Here is a 19,497-nt window from a genome sequence, read left to right on the forward strand (position 1 = left end):
CCCAGCTTTCACGGACTTGCTGTTTTACCCAGCGGACAATGTCAGATGGAGGACAGGGCATGTCTGGGGGATCTATTTTGCTGCCCTTGCCGGCCAGTATGTCGGCGGCTGTGTTTCCACGGATTCCTGAGTGACCAGGAACCCAGCAGAAGGAGATGTTTTTATTTGAAGCAGCCTCTTCTGTTTGCTTAATCCATGGGTGTTTGCTGTTTCCACTCAGAAGATCGTGGAGACAGCTAGCTGAGTCTGAGAATATTGTGGTAGGAAGAAACTCATGGGTGCATTCTTGGGTAGCTATTAAAAGGGCGAAAGCTTCCGCACTGAAGATGGAGCATTGCGGTGGAAGAGAAAAGCTACCAGTGTATCTACTCTCAAAGACTCCACATCCAACTCCATCGGCACTGACTGAACCATCTGTGTATACCTGGTGGTTGATTTGAAAATTGGATGCAACGAGGTTATTGAAGCAGGCTTTGACTTTTGGAGAAGGGTCTCCCGCTCGAACTGTCTTGAGAAGTTCAAGGTTAATGTTCGGCGGTTTGACGTTCCAATTTCTTCCCGTCGCAGATGAACGTTCACATATATCGGGAAGATCTTTGTTCGTGAGATTTTTGAACCATGTTTTAGCTCTATGTATTAATGGGACATTGTGGTCGCTTTCGGGGAGTGACAAGTGACGGATGGCTTTATTCGTGATGGCTTTTGTTACCAGGTGGGTGAAGGGAAGTTGCCCACTTTCTGCCATTACAGCAAGAGTAGGACTGGTGGGAAAAGCGCCAATTGCGAGCCGAATTGCTTTATTGTAAATTGGTTGAATGGTGTTTAACACCCTGTCCCCTCCACGGCTGAAGGTGCCTATTCCGTAAAGGATTTGTGGGACCAACCAAACATTTACAACATTTAGCAACGTCTTTCTATGACCAGAGGCTAGGTTGCCTGCGATAGACTTGATGATGTTCAATTTCTTTCTGGTGGCTATTTTGGTCTTTTGGGAATGTGATAGGAAGTTGAGTTTCTTGTCGAAAGTAACCCCTAGTATTTTCAATGTCCTCATTGTAGGGATCGGGATTTTGTTGAGCTGAAGATAGGTTCTCCTTCTGAGAGCTTTTCCGATATGTATGTGTTTGGATTTCTCCGGGGAAATTTTAAAACCTGTTTTTAGAGCCCAGTTTTGGATGGAGTCTAAGGTTTTTTGAAGCCTCTTTCTCTGAATTAAGCCGAAGCAGCTCGTAGAGATAAGAGTGATGTCATCTGCATAGACTATGACCTTTATATGGTCCGGGATAATCTCGAATAGAGATTGCATGGCAATGTTGAAGAGGGTTGGTGAAAGTGCTGAGCCTTGTGGGAAGCCGTTTTCTGGGATTTTTAGAGAAGATTGGTGGTTGTTAATAACGGTTTTGAAAGACCGGTTTTCTAGAAAACTTTTAACGAAGAGACCTAATCTCCCACGAATCCCCCAGTCGAAAAGGCTTTTCAGCACTGGGTACCTCCATGCCCGATCGAAGGCCTTGGATAAATCCAGGGAAACAATATCAATGTGGTGTAATTTTTCAGTTGCGTCGTCTAGGATTTTTTCGATTGCTACAAGGCAATCTTCTGTACCTTTTCCCGCACGGAAGGCGAATTGTCTGGGATCAATCAGCTTATTTGACTCTAGAAAAGTCGTTAAGCGTCGATTGACCATTTTTTCCAAGACTTTCCCAACACAACTTAGGAGAGTGATGGGGCGGAAATTGTCAAGAAGATGATTGTTCATGTCTGGTTTCGGGATACAGATCATTAAACCCTCTTTCCAGCAACTGGGGAGGGTTCCACTGTCCCAGACTTTGTTGAGGAGCTTCAGAAGTGCTTTTTTCCCGAGATGGGGTAGATTCTTAAGCATAGGGTAGCTGATGTCATCAGGTCCTGTGGATCCTTGTTTGACTTTGTTCAGTACCCAATCGAGCTCTTTGAGGGAGAGGTTTTTGTTGAAGTCAAATTCCACATCGGTATGAAAATCGATGGGAATTCTTTCGCATTCCGTTTTGTGGGTTAGAAAGGTTTGGTCGTAGTTTTGATTGGAGGAGGCGGAAGCAAAGAAATCTCCAAACGCCTCGGCGATGATTTTCCGGTCATTGGTGTATTGACCGTTAATTAGAAGATTATATTCTTTGCTTCTTTTCTTTCCATGAAGCCTGCCAATCTTACTCCATAAATCCTTTGTTGACGCGTTGGGATTAATTTCGCTGACGAATTTAACCCAACTGTTGTGCTTGGCTGTGTTGATAGCAGTCTTAGCTTCTTTGCGAGCCCTTTGGAACTCTGCAAGCAGAGTGGGTCTCAGTGGGCTGTCCGGATGGGCCTTTCTTAATTTGCGTAGGGCCTTACGTCGACCTTTGATCGCTGCCTTCAGCTCAGGCGACCACCATGGGACACATTTCCTGCCAGGGATGCCACTGGTTCTGGGGATGTGCACCATTGCAACTTCTAGGACAACTTTGGAGAATTCCTTGGCTGTCCAATCTCGTTTAGCGGAGAGGCGGTTTTCAATGTCAAACTGATAGCCAGCCCAGTCAGCGTATTCAAATTTCCATCTTGGCCTTGTTGAAAACTCTGGAGAAGTTTGGCCGAAGGAAGTGAAGATTGGAAAATGATCGCTTCCGCAAGTATCATCGTGGATGTTCCAAGAAAGTTTTGAAGATAGTTTGTCTGATACTATAGTGAGATCGATGGCTGAAGTAGTACCAGAATAATGGATTCTGGTGTGTTGGCCGTTGTTAAGAAGGAGAAGAGAATGGTCGGATATGAAATCCTCAATGATGGATCCTTTTCGATCGAGGTATGCACCTCCCCAGGCGTATGAGTGGGCGTTGAAATCACCCATAAGCATGATTGGGGCGGGAAGTTGGGCGAACAGATGGTCCAGTTGGCCGCGTAGAGTGTTCGGATCGGAATCATTAGTGATGTAGATGCTAACGACGGTGATTGGAAAGGGGTGTTTAATGCGCACTACCACTGCCTGAAGATCAGTGGTAATGGGAAGAAGATCATGTGGAGTGCCATCTTTGATTGCGATTGCAACTCCGTTTTTTGAGGGGTTGGGACCCTCTTTGAAGTATGTGATATATTTTGAGATGAAGTGTTTATCGAAGTTGTTTGGAGTCATAGTTTCTTGAAGGGCTATGACTGTGGGATTAGAGTTTGAAATAAGCATTTTCAGTTCTAGAATATTTCGTCGGATACTTCTGATGTTCCATTGTATCCCGAATTTTTGTGTTGGAGTGAATGTGTTGGTGTTTTTAACTCTAATTCCTAAGTCTTAATTGTGTGTATGTTTGAACTATTCAAAGAGAATTAGTTCGATGGTCCTTTACCCTTGGAAAGAGAAGCTTTCTTTGAGGTATTGGTGTTGTTTTTGTTTGGTGTAGAAGTCTTTGGAGTGTTTGTTGTGTTTGTGTTGTTTTTTGTTGAATGTGCGTTTCTGTTGTTGTTATTGTTGTTTTTTGTTTGATATGTGTTGTTATTGTTGTTGTTGTTTTCTGTTGGGGTTGTATTGTTATTTGTTGTTGGTGTCTGTCTTTGTTCATTCTTAGTTCTTTTCTTGTCCTTGTTTGTTTGGGTCTCATCTTCAGATTTTTGATCTGACTCTGAGGATGATCCTTTAGTTATTTTTCTTTTGTTTTTGTTTTTGTTTGGAACATCAGACGTATCCATAGAAATGACTGATTCGCTTTCGGATTCAGTTGATGAACTACCAGTTGTTGAATCTGTCATGGTTGTATCGAATGTAGTGTCATTTGGGGGGGTGCTTTCGCGACTAGAAGTGGCCGAAACGGCCGAGGCGCAGTTACATTTGCAGTTACATGTGGGTGCTGGCTTTTGCAAGTTGGTGAGTCTGTTTTGCAGAACACTTGCGAATGAAGAGCCATTGTTTTGTAGTTGAAACTGTTCCTTTGCCTCTTTGTGTGAAATTCCATTATCGATTCTGATTCTGGTAATTTTATTTTCATTTTGCCATACGGGACAATTCCTACTGGAAGAGGAGTGGTTTCCTTGGCAGTTGACACAAAAAGCTGAAGCATTGCAAACTATGTTTGCTTCTGTTTTTTGTTCCAGATGTTCTTGGCCGCAGTTTCTGCAAAGCGGATTTTCGCGCTTGCATCGCTTGGTCGTATGCCCAAATTTATAGCATTTGTAGCACTGCATGGGATTAGGGTAGAAGTTTCTAGTCCCGACTCGGATGAACCCGAAATAAATGAAATCGGGAACAACCGTTCCACGAATGGTCAAAATTAAGGTTGCCGTTGGGACAACAATGTTGTTATCCTTCCTGGTAATACGCTTGACATCGATCACACCTTGATCGGAAAGCTCAGTAACCAGTACGGATTCTTTGATGTCAATGACATCACGGCAAGTGACAACGCATTTGCGTTGATTTAATGTTGGGTGAAAGATAACTTCAACAGGGGTTTCATCTATCAATTTAGTTATTGAAAGGAGCTTACCAATAATATCCTTGTCCTTGGTTGTAAGAATATACTGCGTCCTCTTTTTTTCGTCTCGTTGTGGTCTCGCGCTGTTAAATTTATCCCCCGCAACGTTGGAGATAGTTTTACTAACTATGAACGGATTGGAAGGGATCACGTTCTCTCCTGTTGCACGAAGGAGCAGAATCTGCAAATTGCCGTTGAGTGGGTCGGCCCACTTTGGAGAGGTACGTTGGGTAGGTTTCCCTTCGTACAGGTTTGTAGCCCGGCCTTGAGGAGGCCCGGAGCTACTGGAAGCCATTTTGTTGTCGGCTACACCCTAGGTATAGCCGACAAGTGGGTTTCACTTTGCACTAAAGCACTGAGTTATTCTTGTGAGGGCTTGACACTTGGGGATATGTTCCCAGAAGATACTACTTTTTGTACAAGAGCACTTGAAAAACCACCAATATCGCGGGTAAACTTTTGGAATTATTCCCTCTTGTCACTTCACAGTCCGTACGCGTGCGTCTTCTTTTTAAATTTTATTTTATTTTGTAAACACTAAGCACTACTTTTAAAATTGGCAACACTGCCAGAAAAGAAAAAGGGGGCGTGGCGTCAGTGACGCCGCAAAAGCGCGCGCTTTTCCGGTTCACCGGTAGGCGCCCGCTCCTCACGGTCGAAACGAACTGTTGTTTCCTGCTTCTTTTTCTGCTGCCACACTAAAACCGATGAAATCGCTCCTTTCGAAAACGCCGGGGGGGGACGTCCTAGTCCGCTTGTCCAAAACGTCCAACTGCTAAGCTGAAAATAAAAGCGACCTTCTCGGTCGGAGGTTAAAATCAGTATGTTGTTTTTTTCACGCTCTTTTTGCCTTTGACCGCTTGTTCGTTCATCTCGCTAGACCCGCCCCTTTGGCTGAGTCTGCCGATTTGTCTCTATCCTGTGAGCGTGTACCGCTAGAGTACAAAACGTCCGGACCCCGTAAAAAAAGATATCATTCTCGTTCAAACCGTACCCCAGTGTGGTTCTATCGCATCGACAAGACAACACAAGCAGCTATGTCTGGACGTGGCAAAGGAGGAAAAGTTAAGGGAAAGGCAAAGTCCCGCTCCAACCGTGCTGGTCTACAGTTCCCCGTCGGTCGTATTCACCGATTGCTCCGCAAGGGTAACTATGCCGAGCGGGTTGGTGCTGGTGCACCAGTATACTTAGCCGCGGTTATGGAGTACCTGGCCGCCGAAGTGCTCGAGTTGGCTGGCAATGCCGCCCGCGACAACAAGAAAACCCGCATCATCCCCCGTCATCTACAGCTTGCCATCCGCAACGACGAGGAGCTGAACAAACTGCTGTCCGGAGTTACCATCGCTCAGGGCGGAGTACTGCCAAACATCCAGGCTGTTCTGTTGCCCAAGAAGACCGAAAAGAAAGCTTAAATGTTCTTTTCTGTGAGATCACACAAGAAACATAAAAAACCGTCCTTCTCAGGACGACAAAACTATTTCGAAAGAGTTTATAATGAAATCCCATGGTGACTTTTTTTTCTTTTTAATTTGACATAAATTCTCTTTATTTCTTAATTTTGTTTGCATTATAATAATAATACTACATTTCAAGTGATCAACCTAGGGGTTCTACATCTTTAAGTTGTAAATCCCATCGCGTTGTTAACTAGAGGCGAATGGACTGAAAATATATATTGTTATTGTATATTGTTATTACTTACCCGTTCGGGTTTCCTCGGATAGTAGTTCGTTTAGATAAGGTACATTTTTTTCCTACATACTTATCTCACTTCTTAACTGGGCGAAACTAGGCAAAATATTCACCTGCCCCCGGGCTTCTGAATGTCAAAGGGGAACTAGGCTCTGCGGAATGCACGTGTCTGTACAGGCGCTTGCTGCTTGGTCCTGAGCAACGAATACACTTTGGAAGTCGGCGATGGATGAAGAAGAGGCCGTCCCGCGCATGCGCATGTGTTGTTTTCGTCGATGCAAAGCTCTGTGCATGTCAATTGATAAATCTACCTACTTGACCAAACATCTTAGTCTACTATTTACAAAAACACTGTTGTCAACACATTGTCAAATTTCACGTCTAGGGTAGTATCCGGGCAGATTCATTCATGAACCTCTGTCGTTCTTGTCCAGGGAGTTGCCGTTTCTGGCCTTGAGAAAAAAAAAAAACCCTTGGGGACAAACTCTAACTATTCTGTTGGAGAAAACTTTTATGCGTAACTCTCTTCGCAGAAATAGGAGTAGTGGTCCTGAAAAGGACCGATGTTAATTTTTTGTATGTATTTTTAAAAAAATGGCTCGTTTAAGCGCGTTCTCCTCGGATACGACGTGCTAGCTGGATGTCCTTTGGCATAATGGTGACGCGTTTTGCGTGAATAGCACACAAGTTGGTATCTTCGAAAAGGCCGACCAAATATGCCTCGCTTGCCTCCTGCAGTGCCATAACGGCGGAACTTTGGAAGCGCAAGTCGGTTTTGAAGTCTTGGGCAATTTCGCGAACCAAACGCTGGAACGGAAGCTTGCGGATCAGTAATTCGGTCGACTTCTGATAGCGACGAATTTCACGCAGAGCAACGGTTCCCGGTCGGTAGCGATGAGGCTTCTTCACACCTCCTGTGGCTGGGGCGCTTTTCCGAGCTGCCTTCGTGGCTAGCTGCTTACGCGGTGCCTTACCACCGGTAGATTTACGAGCAGTCTGCTTGGTACGAGCCATTACAACGGGCGATACGAATACGATACGTTCTACGTTTTCTCAACGAAGCGAGCGAGGTTCTCACGGTACGAGAGCAGAGGTAGCAATATGTTGGAAAAATGATGATGATGATGTTGAATTAAAGAGGCTTTAAACTTTTCAGTTCATTCGCCTCTAGCCTTGAGAAAGGCCTTGGGTTTTTTTTTTTAAATCAAATTTCGCGCATGCTTCCTCTGCTCTCGTTTCCGGTGAATCATGTATATAGTGTAATAATTGTATAACATATGCTGGAAGAGAAGTACGTTAGTAATGGGAGGCATATTTGGTCACCTGGTAGTAGAAATAAGAAATAATTATATCAAACACGCTGAAAGAAAATAAAATGAGAAATGATGTCTAGCCCAGGAAGCTGAAAGTGAATTATATGGTAATTAAAAGATGTTAATTGACTTGTGTGCCATCCACGCAAAATTTGAATTCGTATGTCGGAAAAGAGCCTTTTTTTTTACAAAAAATTAAAATCTGTGTATTTTGTTGTGAGTGTGTGTCTAAGTGTGTGTGTGGGTGTGTTTGGTTTGTGATATCTAACTACATATCTAACTAATTTTTTTTTTGTTTTTTGTTTTTTTTTTTTTATATATATATATTTATTAATTTATTTTTTTTATAAATAAAATGTGTGTGACCTAACATATGTAATACGTTGGTAACACATATATTAGCTCACAAGCATTAGGTGTTAGTATGAATGATGTGGTTAAGTCTGTAACATATAGTAAATAATTGTATAGTGGTTAAATAAGCTCCAAAAGATCCGTCTCCTGCAGGAAATGCAGTAATTTGTCCTCCTCCAAGTTATCTCTTGCTAGGGCTGTCCTTGGGTTGTCAGCTATCTGAAACTTAGTTCTCATAAGGTTGTAACGTGGGCAGACAAGTAGAAAATGTTCTACGGTCAGCCTGACGTTACAGGTATTACAAATGGGTGGTTCGGTTTTTTCGACCAAGAACCTGTGCGTTAATTTGGTATGTCCAATACGAAGACGTGTTAGACATACTTGAAAAGGTCTTTGGTTTCTATCCATCCAAGGATGGGTAGTGTTTTTAATTTTTCTCAAAAAAGTATCTCTGCAGATGTTCCATTCGTTCTCCCAGCACGTCATCAGAGATGAGTTAACCCATCTGATTATATCATCAGATGGGACGCTTGTGCTCCATAGTTCGGATGTTCTCCCTTCTTTGGCTAGGCGATCAGCTTCTTCGTTACCGCGGATTCCACAGTGACCTGGGATCCAGCAGAAGGTGATATCATTTTGGGCAGTTTTCTCTTCAATTGCGAGTACCCATGGATGTTTGCTACTTCCGCTCTCAAGAGCAAGAAGCGCGCTAGCAGAATCGGTGAAAATAACCGTCTTTCTGTTGTGTTCGCACTTTGATGTAGCGATAAGAAGTGCCGCTAATTCAGCTGAAAATACCGAACAGATATTTGGGAGTTGGAACTTAACTTGCAGGTTATTAGCAAAAATGCCGATACCTACTTGTAAACCATCAAAGGATCCATCTGTAAAGATCTTGTGGTGAAAAAGGTATTTACTGTGGATGTGGTTGTTGAAAATGGCCAAAACTATGCTGCTGTTTTCACCAGCTCGCACAGAATTTTTAATTGACCAATCAATCTGAGGTTCCCGTTTATACCATGGTCGAAGGTTAATAATGGGAATTGGTGCAATCGTTGGAAGAGTGGTTCGGCATGTATCCTGCAACCAGTTATTCACTCTCACAAGAGAGGATTCAAATGTTGGATGTTTCTCGAGCGTTCGTATCGCGCGCGTGCTGTAGAATCTCGTGAGGAACAATTTGAAGGGTAAATTGCCTGACTCAGCGAGTAGCGCTTTACTTGGGCTAGTTCTAAAGGCCCCTGATGCTAGTCTTATTATCTTTTGATAGCTAGGCCTCAGTTCTTCAAGCGTTTTCCAGGTGGCACGGCTGAAGAGTTCAATACCGTAAGTAAGTTTGGAATAGACTAAGCTTCTTCCAATGTTGAAGATAGTTTTGCGGGATCCTGTTCGGCTTCGACCGCTTATAACGCTAACTAAGTTAAGGCGGTTTTTAATGTCCGATATTGTACTCTTTATATGTTTATTGAACGTGAGTTTTTTGTCCACCATTACACCGAGAATTCGTGCAGAATTGACTCGTTTAATGGAACTACCGTTCAGAAGATAAGAACGTAGTTTTTTCCTGTGACGCTTATTGTTGCAGCAATGAAGAACTTGAGATTTTTCAGCTGAGATCCTAAATCCCACGGAATTCGCCCAGTTATTAACAGACGAGATTCCTTCCTGAAGTCTTCTTCTTGCTAGTACTGGGAATGGGTTTTTTGAAATTAGCAGAATATCATCTGCGTATAGCAAAGCGTCAATATTTTGGGGTATGGCATCAAATAATGATTGCATCGCTATCAGGAAAAGAGCAACCGATAGCACAGAACCCTGTGGCACTCCATTTTCTTGCAGTTTACTGGTGGAGGTGACTCCTCCGAGAAGAACTTTGAAGCTACGATTTTGTAGAAAACTGCGAATTATCTCGAACAAATTACCTTCGATACCCCATTGATGGAGTTGGTCCAAGATATTATATCTCCAGGTTGTATCGTAGGCTTTGGATATGTCCAACAGAGCGAGTTCCCCGTGGAGGTGGTCTCGCGTGATCACGTGAAGGTGTTGATCAAGTTGGCTGAAATACGTGTTGGTACCATTGCCTTGACGAAAAGCATGTTGTCGAGGATCCAGGAGATGACGTTCTTCAAGGTTCGTCATCAATCTCCGTTTGATCATTCTCTCGAAGACCTTACCTAGGCAATTGAGCAGGGTGATGGGACGAAAACTAGTGGCTAGTGGTTTTTTCTCCATCGGTTTAGGGATGGGGATGACTAGCCCTTCCTTCCATGAGTCGGGGAAACATTTGCTAGCCCAAAGGTTATTATAAATTTGGAGCAGCGACGTTTTGACGTGGAAAGGTAATTTTTTTAACATGCTGTATTCTATTTCGTCTGGTCCGGCTGATTTGCCTTTGGACTTACTAATGGACCACAACATTTCTTTCATAGAGAACCTGATATTGTAAATATGAGGTTCCCCTGAGTCCGAGGGAAACTCTGTAGTCTCCGCGGCAGTTTTACGAGCTTTGAAGTCGCTTTTGTAGTTGGAGGTGGCAGAAGTACTAGCAAAATGGTCAGCTAGATGTTCAGCAATGGTTCCGGGATCATCGGTAGTGGTACCATTGATCATAATGGAATAGCCTCGCGATCTTTTTTTGCCACTGATTGCATTAACCTTGCTCCACAGTTCACTAGAAGTTGTCTGAGGGCAAAAGCTATCAAGAAATTTAAGCCAGCTATTTTGTTTAGCTTCCGCTATAATTTTCCTTGCTCTGGCTCTAGTGGATTGAAAATCAGCTAGGGCAAGTACTTTTGTCTCACTACCGTCCAGTTGTCTTCTAAGCTTCCTCAGCGCTTTTCTTCTGGATTTAATGGCCTGTTTGACATCATTATTCCACCATGGGACTGCCTTCCGGCCGGAGATACCACTAGTGCGGGGTATATTAGCTTTCGCAGCTGCGAAAACGGCTTGGGAAAACTCCTCTACTGAATAGTTACCCTGTGCAGGTAACAGATGCGAAATGGTTGATTCGAAACCATCCCAGTCGGCAAATTGGTACAACCATCTCCTTCGCAGGAGGATTTTTGGATTACTGGTCAGTGTTCGGATGTGAATGGGAAAATGGTCACTTCCTCTTAGATCATCATCGACACACCATCTGACTCTGGGCGCTAAGTCCCATGAGGTAATCGTTAAGTCAATTGAAGAAGTAGAGCCAGAGTGTTCATCCATACGAGTATGTTGGAAGTCGTTCAGGATGATGAGGTTAAGTTGTTCAACGATTTTTAAAATAATTTTACCTCTTAAATTGCATCTTTGGCCACCCCATACAGTATGGTAGGCGTTAAAATCACCCATGATTATGAAAGGGTGTGGTAATTGTTGAATGGCATTGTTCATTTCTGCTTCCAAATTACTGTTACTATGCGTTGGGGAAATATATATAGAAGCGAGGGTTAACCGTAACGGTCCCGTGAGTTGGATTGCGCATATCTGTAACTGTGATGAAATTTGGATGAGGGTATGTGGGAGATGGCTCAAAACAGCGAGGCATACTCCACCCTGGCGTGAGGTAAGTCCCTCACGGAAGTACCACTTGTATTTACCTTGTAGTGAAAGGTTAAAATCGGGTGTAATCTTAGTCACTCTGGCTTCTTGGAATGCAAGTGTTAGTGGGAGATGTTTCTCCTCAGCTAACATTAATTTAATTTCATCCATTGACCTACTAAGCCCACGCAAATTCCATTGAATGGCAAGTTTTCGGTTGGATGTTGAATCTTGGACAACAGGTGTACTGTTTTTGTGTGGAGTGTTGAATTTTAAGAAATGTTATGGAGGCTCTTGAAGGGTTTAATTAATTTGGAAGGAGGTATATCAGAAATTATTTTGACTGTTTGTTACCTTTTGAAGTCTTGGTCTTCAGTCTAGGGTCAAATTTTAAATAATTTGGTATTGTTCGATTCGTATTGGGTACTGTTTTGTATGAAGTGGATGGTTGAGGGTCGGCCTGTTGTGGGGCGGCCGGTTGAGAGATTTCTGGTTGTTGGTTTTTATATCTTTTCCTTGTTTTATCATTAACACGGAAATTTTCATCTTCAGATGATTTCAAATCATCTGAAGTTGAAGTTTTTGAATTTTTGATCTTACGTTTATTTAATTTTGCTGATTCAGTTTCCATGGGAATTTCTGAATCAGTTTCGGAATCGGAAGTGGAGATGGTAAATTCAATGTCTGGCTGGTTAACTATCGGTGTGGAAACCGTTTGGATGATTGGGGTAGGGTTGGGCTGTGTGCAGTTGCACTTACAGCGATTGCATCCCGTGCTTTGAACTAAGTTAAGTCTCTCTTGGACTTTGCTTGCGTACGAGGATCCATTTACTTTGGCCTGGTAGCTTTGTTTGGCTTCCTTGTAAGATATTCCTTGGTCTACCCTCACTTTAGTAATATTGTTCTCTGCAACCCATGCGGGGCATTTTCTATTCGTAGAAGGGTGGTTGCCACTGCAATTTACACAGAAAGCAGGAGCGTTGCAAATGAAGTTCTTGGCTGTTTCTTCATTGCCTAGTTCTGGGTGTGCTTGTCCACAGTTTCGGCATAATTGGATTTTGGTTCTACATTTTTTTGAAGTATGTCCGAATTTGTAGCAGCCGAAGCACTGCATAGGATTCGGATAAAAATTGCGCGTGGGGGCGCGGATAAAGCCAAAATTGATGTAATCAGGAATTACAGTACCTCTGATTGTCAAAATCAAGGTTGGAGTTGGAATTAATTCCTTCTTAGTTGGGTCCATACGGGAAATTCTTTTGATCGCAATAACTCTTTGGTCAGCAAGCTCTTTTAAAAGTACAGCTTCTGCCATATCAATCACATCCCTACAGGATACCACGCATTTGCGCTGGTTCAAGGTAGGGTGATAAGTTATCTCCACAGGGGTTTTGTCAATTAATGACTTAATACCCAGGAGCGCATCTACATATTCCTTGTTACGAATATGGATCACGTATTGCAAATTATTGTTCTCATCGCGCTGTGGTCTCGCGTCCTTGAAATCGCGATCCGTAACAGCTTGGATGGTTTTGGAAACAACGAAAGGGTTTGATGGTAGATTATTCTTGCCAGTTGCTTTGAGCAATAAAATTTGGAGCTCCCCACATAAGGGGTCGGCCCAGAGAGGAGAGGTGCGTGTGGTGGGCACGCCATTATAAAGGTTTGTTGACTTACCGGCACTGCTGGAAGCCATGGTAGAGGCTGGCTATACCCGGGAGGTACAGCCAGGGGGGTTGATGTAGAGATACACACTAAAAATGGCACTAATGCAGAATAAAAAAAAAAGAAAAGGCTCAACAGTTTCGGAGCTTGTTTCAAAAAAGTTTTTAAAATTTCACTAGAAACACTACTTTTAATACAATGAAACACTACTATAATGTCTATGAGGTTTAAAGAAAAACTGTTAAAATATCACTAACACTATGTACTGCTGCTGGGGGGGTGTGCCCCCGCACCGGAGAAACGGTAGTGTGGGTACACCACCTCTCTGCAATCCAGGATCAAACACCAGCTGAAAATAAAAACCACCACCAGAGATAAGTAACCAGTAATAATAATGTGGGGTATATATAAGTGAGCTGAAAAAAACGCGCCAAAAACAGGGACCGACGCTAGGGGCAGTGAAAACTGCCGGTATCGAAAGCCACCAACCGTCTAGGCTATTCGGTGGCCTCCTCCTTGACCTCGTCTTGTACACCTGTGGGAGAAAACTTTATTTAGGACTGATTAGAGCCTCAAGGAATTTCCTTTAGCATAGAACCAGTTGTATGAGGAGAAAACTTCTATTTTCGCTACTCTTTTCCAAGGGGCGCTACAAACATGACCGTCTCGGTTGAATGTCAGAAGCACCGTGTTGGAAAAAATGTCCGTACGTAGCTTTTATGCTCTTTATACTTGGATGTATAGTGGTGCCGACAGCTGTAGCCAATCACGACCAAGCATCGTGTGCGGATGCACCCAAGCGAGAGGGTATAAATAGTGCGCGCGTGATTTTTTTCTTCATTATACTCGTTCGACGCTCAGATCGACAAGCGCCTGTGCTTTCGTCAGTAACTTTCTTTCCCATTAACCAACATGACTGGACGCGGCAAGGGAGGCAAAGGACTCGGTAAAGGAGGAGCAAAGCGTCATCGCAAGGTACTGCGTGACAACATCCAGGGTATCACGAAACCCGCTATCCGTCGTCTAGCCCGCCGTGGGGGCGTCAAACGTATCTCTGGTCTGATTTACGAAGAAACCCGAGGAGTGCTGAAGGTATTCCTGGAGAATGTTATTCGTGACGCTGTCACCTACACCGAACATGCCAAGCGTAAAACAGTGACTGCTATGGATGTCGTATACGCGCTGAAACGTCAGGGACGTACCCTATACGGGTTTGGAGGTTAACAAATACCCCCAAAACAAAACGGTCCTTTTTAGGACCACAACATGTTTGTCACCAAAAGAGTTTATCAATTTTAGTTTCTTAACAAAAAAAAACCACCACCACACTACCACCTACACAACTACATTTCATTTGAAAAAAAAAAAAAAAAAACAAACAAACAAAAATAAAACCTTGACTCACACCACATACCAACTCGCATATCAATTGGCTTAATAATACAAACGATTTTTTTCATTTGGCAGACTTATCTCACTTCTTAACTAGGCGAACCTAGCCAGAATTTTCACCTGCCCCCGGGCTTCTGAATGCCAAAGGGGGACTAGGCTCTGCGGAATGCACGTATCTGCATGCTCGTGCTGTTTTAGTCCTGACCGAGGAATTGTCGGACAATCGCGCAGGTGCTAAGGATGACCGACTTTTGGATGCCGGCCAATTCCTTCTCGATGTTCAACACCTTTAGCGCTTCCAGAAGTGTCTTCGGGATAATTCCAGTTCCAGAGAGAACGACTGGAACAATTCTTGGGACCTCCCTTAGCCCCCACAGTTCCTTGAGCTCCACGGCCAATGGTCGGTACTTGCAGATTTTGCGACCGTGGGTCTCCTCCAGATTCTGGTTCAGTGGAATAGCGACATCGATGATGGTGACTTTGCGGTCGCTCTTGTCGTAAACCATTATATCTGGGCGGTTGTGGTGGATCGAGAGGTCGGTCAGAACAGTGCGATCCCAGTACAGCTTGAAACGGTCATTTTCCAGGACAGGTGCAGGCAGGTACCGGTAGTTTGGTACGTTGTCTTCCAGTAGAGCACATTGGAGCGCCAGTTGTCGATGAACAATACGGGCCACGTTGTTGTGGCGCTCGGTGTAGGCTGCGTTGGCCAAAACGGGACAGCCTCCCATAATGTGCTCTATGTTTTCACCTGGTTGATGGCACATCCGGCAAATGTCATCAACGTCTTGATGCCAGACGTACCGCCTGCAGTTTCTCGTCGGCATTATCCTGTCCTGGATGGCTATCATGTCGGCTTCTACTACTGAAGAGAGTTCACCACGCGTTAGCCACAGATTAGATGCGGCCTTGTCGACGTGTGGCCGGTCCAGTTGATGGGGGTGGGCACCATGCACTGCCTTCTGCTTCCAAGCTGCAATCTTCTCCTCCACTGTCTGCAGATTGCAGTTGAGTTGGTACTCCGCTTGCGCCAAGTGCAGAGCGCTGTATCCTCTGTCGGCGGCGCAGACAGCCCGGTATAGCGCGTTTTGGTTGGCGCGTTCTGCGAAGTACTCGCGCAGTTGTCGTACCTGGGCAACACACAGTGCAGAAATGTCGACGATTCCAAGTCCCCCTTCTTTGCGTGGTAGTGAAACTCTCTCCAGTGCCGATTGAGGATGGTGCATTCCGGCCTCTTTGAATGCTTTCCTCATCCTCCTCTCAAGGTCCTCTAGGTTAGTTTTGCTCCATTTGACTACACCAAAACTGAAGGTCAGCAGGGGAACCGCGAATGTGTTGATCGCGCGTACCTTGTTCCCCGCGTTGAGGAAAGTCCTCAGGACACAGTTCACTCGACTCAAGAACTTGTCTCGCAGCTCCGTCTTGATGTCGGAGTGGCGAATCCCGGTGAGCTGTCGGAATCCAAGATATTTATAGGATTCGCCACGAACCATGTCTCTTATAAACTCGCCGTCATAGACCTCGTAGCCTCCGGATTCGGTAAGTTGTCCTTTCAGCAGGTGGACACAGCGACACTTGTCGAGGCCGAACTCCATACAGATGTCCCTGCTTATGTCTTCGACAACCCGGATAGCTACACCTAGACGCTGACGTGAATCAGCGTAGACCTTGAGATCGTCCATGTAAAAGGTATGGGTCACTTCTTCGTGGGCGCCGTCGCCATACCTTATTTTATAGCCATGACCGTTTCTATTGAGCGTCCTACTGAGGGGGTTCAGTGCCAGACAAAACCAAAGCGGGCTGAAAGAGTCGCCTTGGAATATCCCCCTCTTTATCTGCAGCGTTCTAGACTGCAACACATTTTCCCCATCACTGAGGTGCAGAGACGTACTCCACTGCCTCATCGCATGCTGCAGGAACCTAACGACGACGGGATCAATTTTGTAGAGCTCCAATACCCGGACGAGAAACGAGTGAGGTATGGAGTCATAAGCCTTCCTGTAATCGATGTAGGCCATACTTAGGTTCCGCTGGTTATATACCGCCTGGCCGACTATGGCTGCGTCGATGATGGCCTGGTCTTTGCAGCCATGCGTATTTTTCCTGCATCCTTTCTGCTCTTCTGCGATGATGTGATGCTGTTCGCAGTGAGCAGAAACTTTGGCGGTAATTATGCTGCTCAGTATTTTGTACAGACTCGATAGGCACGTTATCGGTCTGTACTTTGATGGGTTCAATGTGTTGCTGTCTTTCGGGAGGAGGAAGGTGACGCCACGGGTGGCGAATTCAGGAAGGTTGTGTGGGTCACGTAGCACCTTGTTGAAGCACTCAGCTATCTTTGGATGTGCGACGGTCAGCTTCTTGTGCCAAAAGTTCTGGACACCATCGGGGCCCGGTGCTGCCCAGTTCCTCAGGTACCGCGAGGCTTCGCGGACATCGTTCTCTCCGACGATGATAGCTGGCATCTCTCCAATTTCACCACAACTCTCCTCCTCCCGTCTTAACCACATTTGCCCGTCGCGATGTTCTACTGGGGTCTCCCAAATACCAGCCCAGAAGTTCGTCACATCGCTAATATCTGGCAAACCTTCGCGGTAGTCGGGCTTCTCGTCGCTAATGTGGTCGTAGAACGCTTTTTCGTTATCTCTGAACATCCGATTTTGTTCCTGGCGCTTTGCAGAGTCAGAGTAACGTTTCAGCCGTTTAGTTAGGACGCTCAATTGCTGTACCAGTGTGTCGAGTTTTTCCGTCAGCTGGTGAGCTCCCAGCTGGCGAAGTTCAGTAGGCCGCACGATCACAGCAACTTGGCGACATAATTTCGCCGATCTGCTGCCTCTTTTGTACGCCATCAGTCTTCCAATTGCGGCGCGCTTGTTTAGGATCCGTTGCTCCAATCTCCTTCGCCATGGAGGCTCACGCCTTTCACGGAGATGTTGGAGCAGTCCGCCTCTTGGCCTAATACGGTATCCTAAACTTTTGGCGGTCGCCACAGCAGCACAGTAAACTTTCAGTTGCAGCTCCTCCATGTTCTCAGCATCAACCAAGTGCAGCGGAAGAACGTGCTCGTTCATGAGCTTTACTGCACTTGTCAGCCTGCGGGAATGCTGCAACTTCGGGATCCTGGGGCGCGACAAAGGGTCCGTGTCGCGGAACTGTGAGATCGCCTCGTCGTAATGGAAGACCAGATCGCGTAGTAGTTGTTGATCTGGCTGTGGATCTTCCGGCTCAGGGGGTTGTTGTACTGTGGCCTCCACTGGTGCTGATTCGCGTGCCCCACTCGCGAATGAATTGCTCAGCCGTACTGAACTTCGTCTCGACACATCGCTTGCTCTGCTTGTTCTGGAGCTTAGTTCTCTCTGCACCTGCTGCTTGATCTCGTCGACTTGCGTTTGGGAGAGCATATTGTTGCGTACAATCGCTCTACGCCTCGCGTTCATCGCGTTTTGGTCAAGCCTCCCGACGAACTCTGGATACGCTTCCTCGAACATTGCGAGTATTCGAGGGCGACCGCTCATGTCCGTCTCCAAAGCAGTGCAGATGTAATAGGCGCGGATCACGAATTCATTCATTTCATGTGTCCACATGATCCGTCGCCTAGTAGTACCCACAAGTGTGGACGACTGTCGTCTGACAGTCGCAACACGCCTCGTAGGCGCAGCGTTTCGTTGGTGATGTCGATGGCTGCTGTTTCCGTGTGGCGGTAGCTCTTCGGGTTGAACCCGGCTGGTGGCCCGCTCTTGCACATCGCCCTCCAGCCGCTGGCCGCTCGCTCTTACGCCCGTTCCAGGACCAGCTCCAGTTCGGGGACCCTCCTCGGGCGATCGCATTCTGAGTATTCTTCGTGAACGTAGCTCCATTTTCTGGGTGTATCTCCTTTGCCCGGGAGACAGCGGGTTGGCAAGGCCTCCATGACCCGGGAGGCCTTCCCCGGGAGAGATATAGCGCTCTGACTCGCTCGCACCCCCTCACTTAGCCACTTTCGACACCCGTTCTCGGAGCCAAGACCAGGTGTGTGTTTCCAGTTCACGCCCGATCTAAAAATGTCGTCATATGATCTTCGTGGAGGCGTGAGATAGGAACATTTGATACCAACAGGTAGGCTCCTACCCTAGTGTTGATCCCCATTTGAGAACCTCCCGTTTCCAGTTCACGCCCGATCTAAAAATGTCGTCATATGATCTTCGTGGAGGCGTGAGATAGGAACATTTGAGACCAACAGGTAGGCTCCTACCCTAGTGTTGATCCCCATTTGAGAACCTTCATTTTGTATTTTTTGTTTGTTTGTTAGTTTGGTTTTTTTTTTTAATTTTGTATTCGATTGTATTTTGTAAACCGTTGCACATAGTAACATATACAGTATATTCTCGTGTTTCTGTCGATAGAAACATTCGAGCGGGATTGAGAATTGAAATTGAGAACTACATAAAATGTTTCAATTTTTACAACTAATTTCATTAGTGTATCCAGCTGACCACGTGGCGTCTGAGACGAGACCAGCCAATAGATGGGGAGCCCCCACCGGTGATTGGTTGATTTTTGTAAACAAATCACTTCTACGCGGTTGCCAATTTTGTTCTTTGCCTCTACTTAAGGTGAAGGTGGAAGCTAGCCATGGTAGTAGTATAGGTAAACCCACGTGTAAAAATTGGGTAATAGTGTTTGTGAGAGAAGAGCAAAGCACACGTAAATAGATCAATTCACTTATCAGACTGTGTGGCGCTACATTGACACGAGTCTTTGAATAAATTTGAAAATAAAAATAACAATTCAATACTGTAAATGTAAAATGTACGAACGATATGTTCCCACGAACAATTGCGGATATAAATATGTATAGAAGGTGTATCTGTATATGAAGTAAAATTCTGATTATACGCGAGCGTAACATGAGCAAATTTATAAGACATGCGAATTGGGGCCCTTTTGGTATTAACAAGTTCTTCCGCATAGTAACTCGATGTGGATAATTCCTTAATGTTTCCTTCGTTGATCGTATTGTTTTCACATACTCACGTTGGAGAGCCTTAACGCTCTTCGTTGGCCGAGGCATTTTGATTGAATGTAATACTTTTCCG

At 45.1% G+C, this 19,497-nt stretch overlaps 3 protein-coding genes across 3 annotated transcripts; 2 read left to right on the top strand and 1 right to left on the bottom strand.

Annotated features, from left to right (window-relative positions):
- The first annotated feature begins 5,468 nt into the window (after nt 1–5,468).
- On the top strand, nt 5,469–5,925 carry LOC129781475 (histone H2A). Its single transcript, XM_055789188.1, has one exon. It carries the CDS (start codon nt 5,516–5,518, stop codon nt 5,888–5,890), a length of 375 nt encoding a protein of 124 aa, XP_055645163.1. The 5' UTR covers nt 5,469–5,515; the 3' UTR covers nt 5,891–5,925.
- Nucleotides 5,926–6,233: 308 nt separating this feature from the next.
- Nucleotides 6,234–7,264, bottom strand: LOC129781474 (histone H3). The gene has a single exon (XM_055789186.1). The coding sequence runs from the start codon at nt 7,182–7,184 to the stop codon at nt 6,774–6,776; it is 411 nt and encodes a 136-aa protein (XP_055645161.1). The 5' UTR covers nt 7,185–7,264; the 3' UTR covers nt 6,234–6,773.
- Nucleotides 7,265–13,890: 6,626 nt separating this feature from the next.
- LOC129781472 (histone H4) lies at nt 13,891–14,301 on the top strand. The gene has a single exon (XM_055789184.1). The coding sequence runs from the start codon at nt 13,943–13,945 to the stop codon at nt 14,252–14,254; it is 312 nt and encodes a 103-aa protein (XP_055645159.1). The 5' UTR covers nt 13,891–13,942; the 3' UTR covers nt 14,255–14,301.
- Nucleotides 14,302–19,497: the final 5,196 nt, after the last annotated feature.

This window comes from Toxorhynchites rutilus, unplaced genomic scaffold (assembly GCF_029784135.1).
Source record: "Toxorhynchites rutilus septentrionalis strain SRP unplaced genomic scaffold, ASM2978413v1 HiC_scaffold_112, whole genome shotgun sequence".
Lineage (NCBI taxonomy): Eukaryota > Metazoa > Arthropoda > Insecta > Diptera > Culicidae > Toxorhynchites > Toxorhynchites rutilus.

Coding starts and splice junctions, on each gene's coding strand:
- LOC129781472 (XM_055789184.1), top strand. CDS start 13,943: ATGACTGGACGCGGCAAGGGAGGCAAAGGACTCGGTAAAGGAGGAGCA.
- LOC129781475 (XM_055789188.1), top strand. CDS start 5,516: ATGTCTGGACGTGGCAAAGGAGGAAAAGTTAAGGGAAAGGCAAAGTCC.
- LOC129781474 (XM_055789186.1), bottom strand. CDS start 7,184: ATGGCTCGTACCAAGCAGACTGCTCGTAAATCTACCGGTGGTAAGGCA.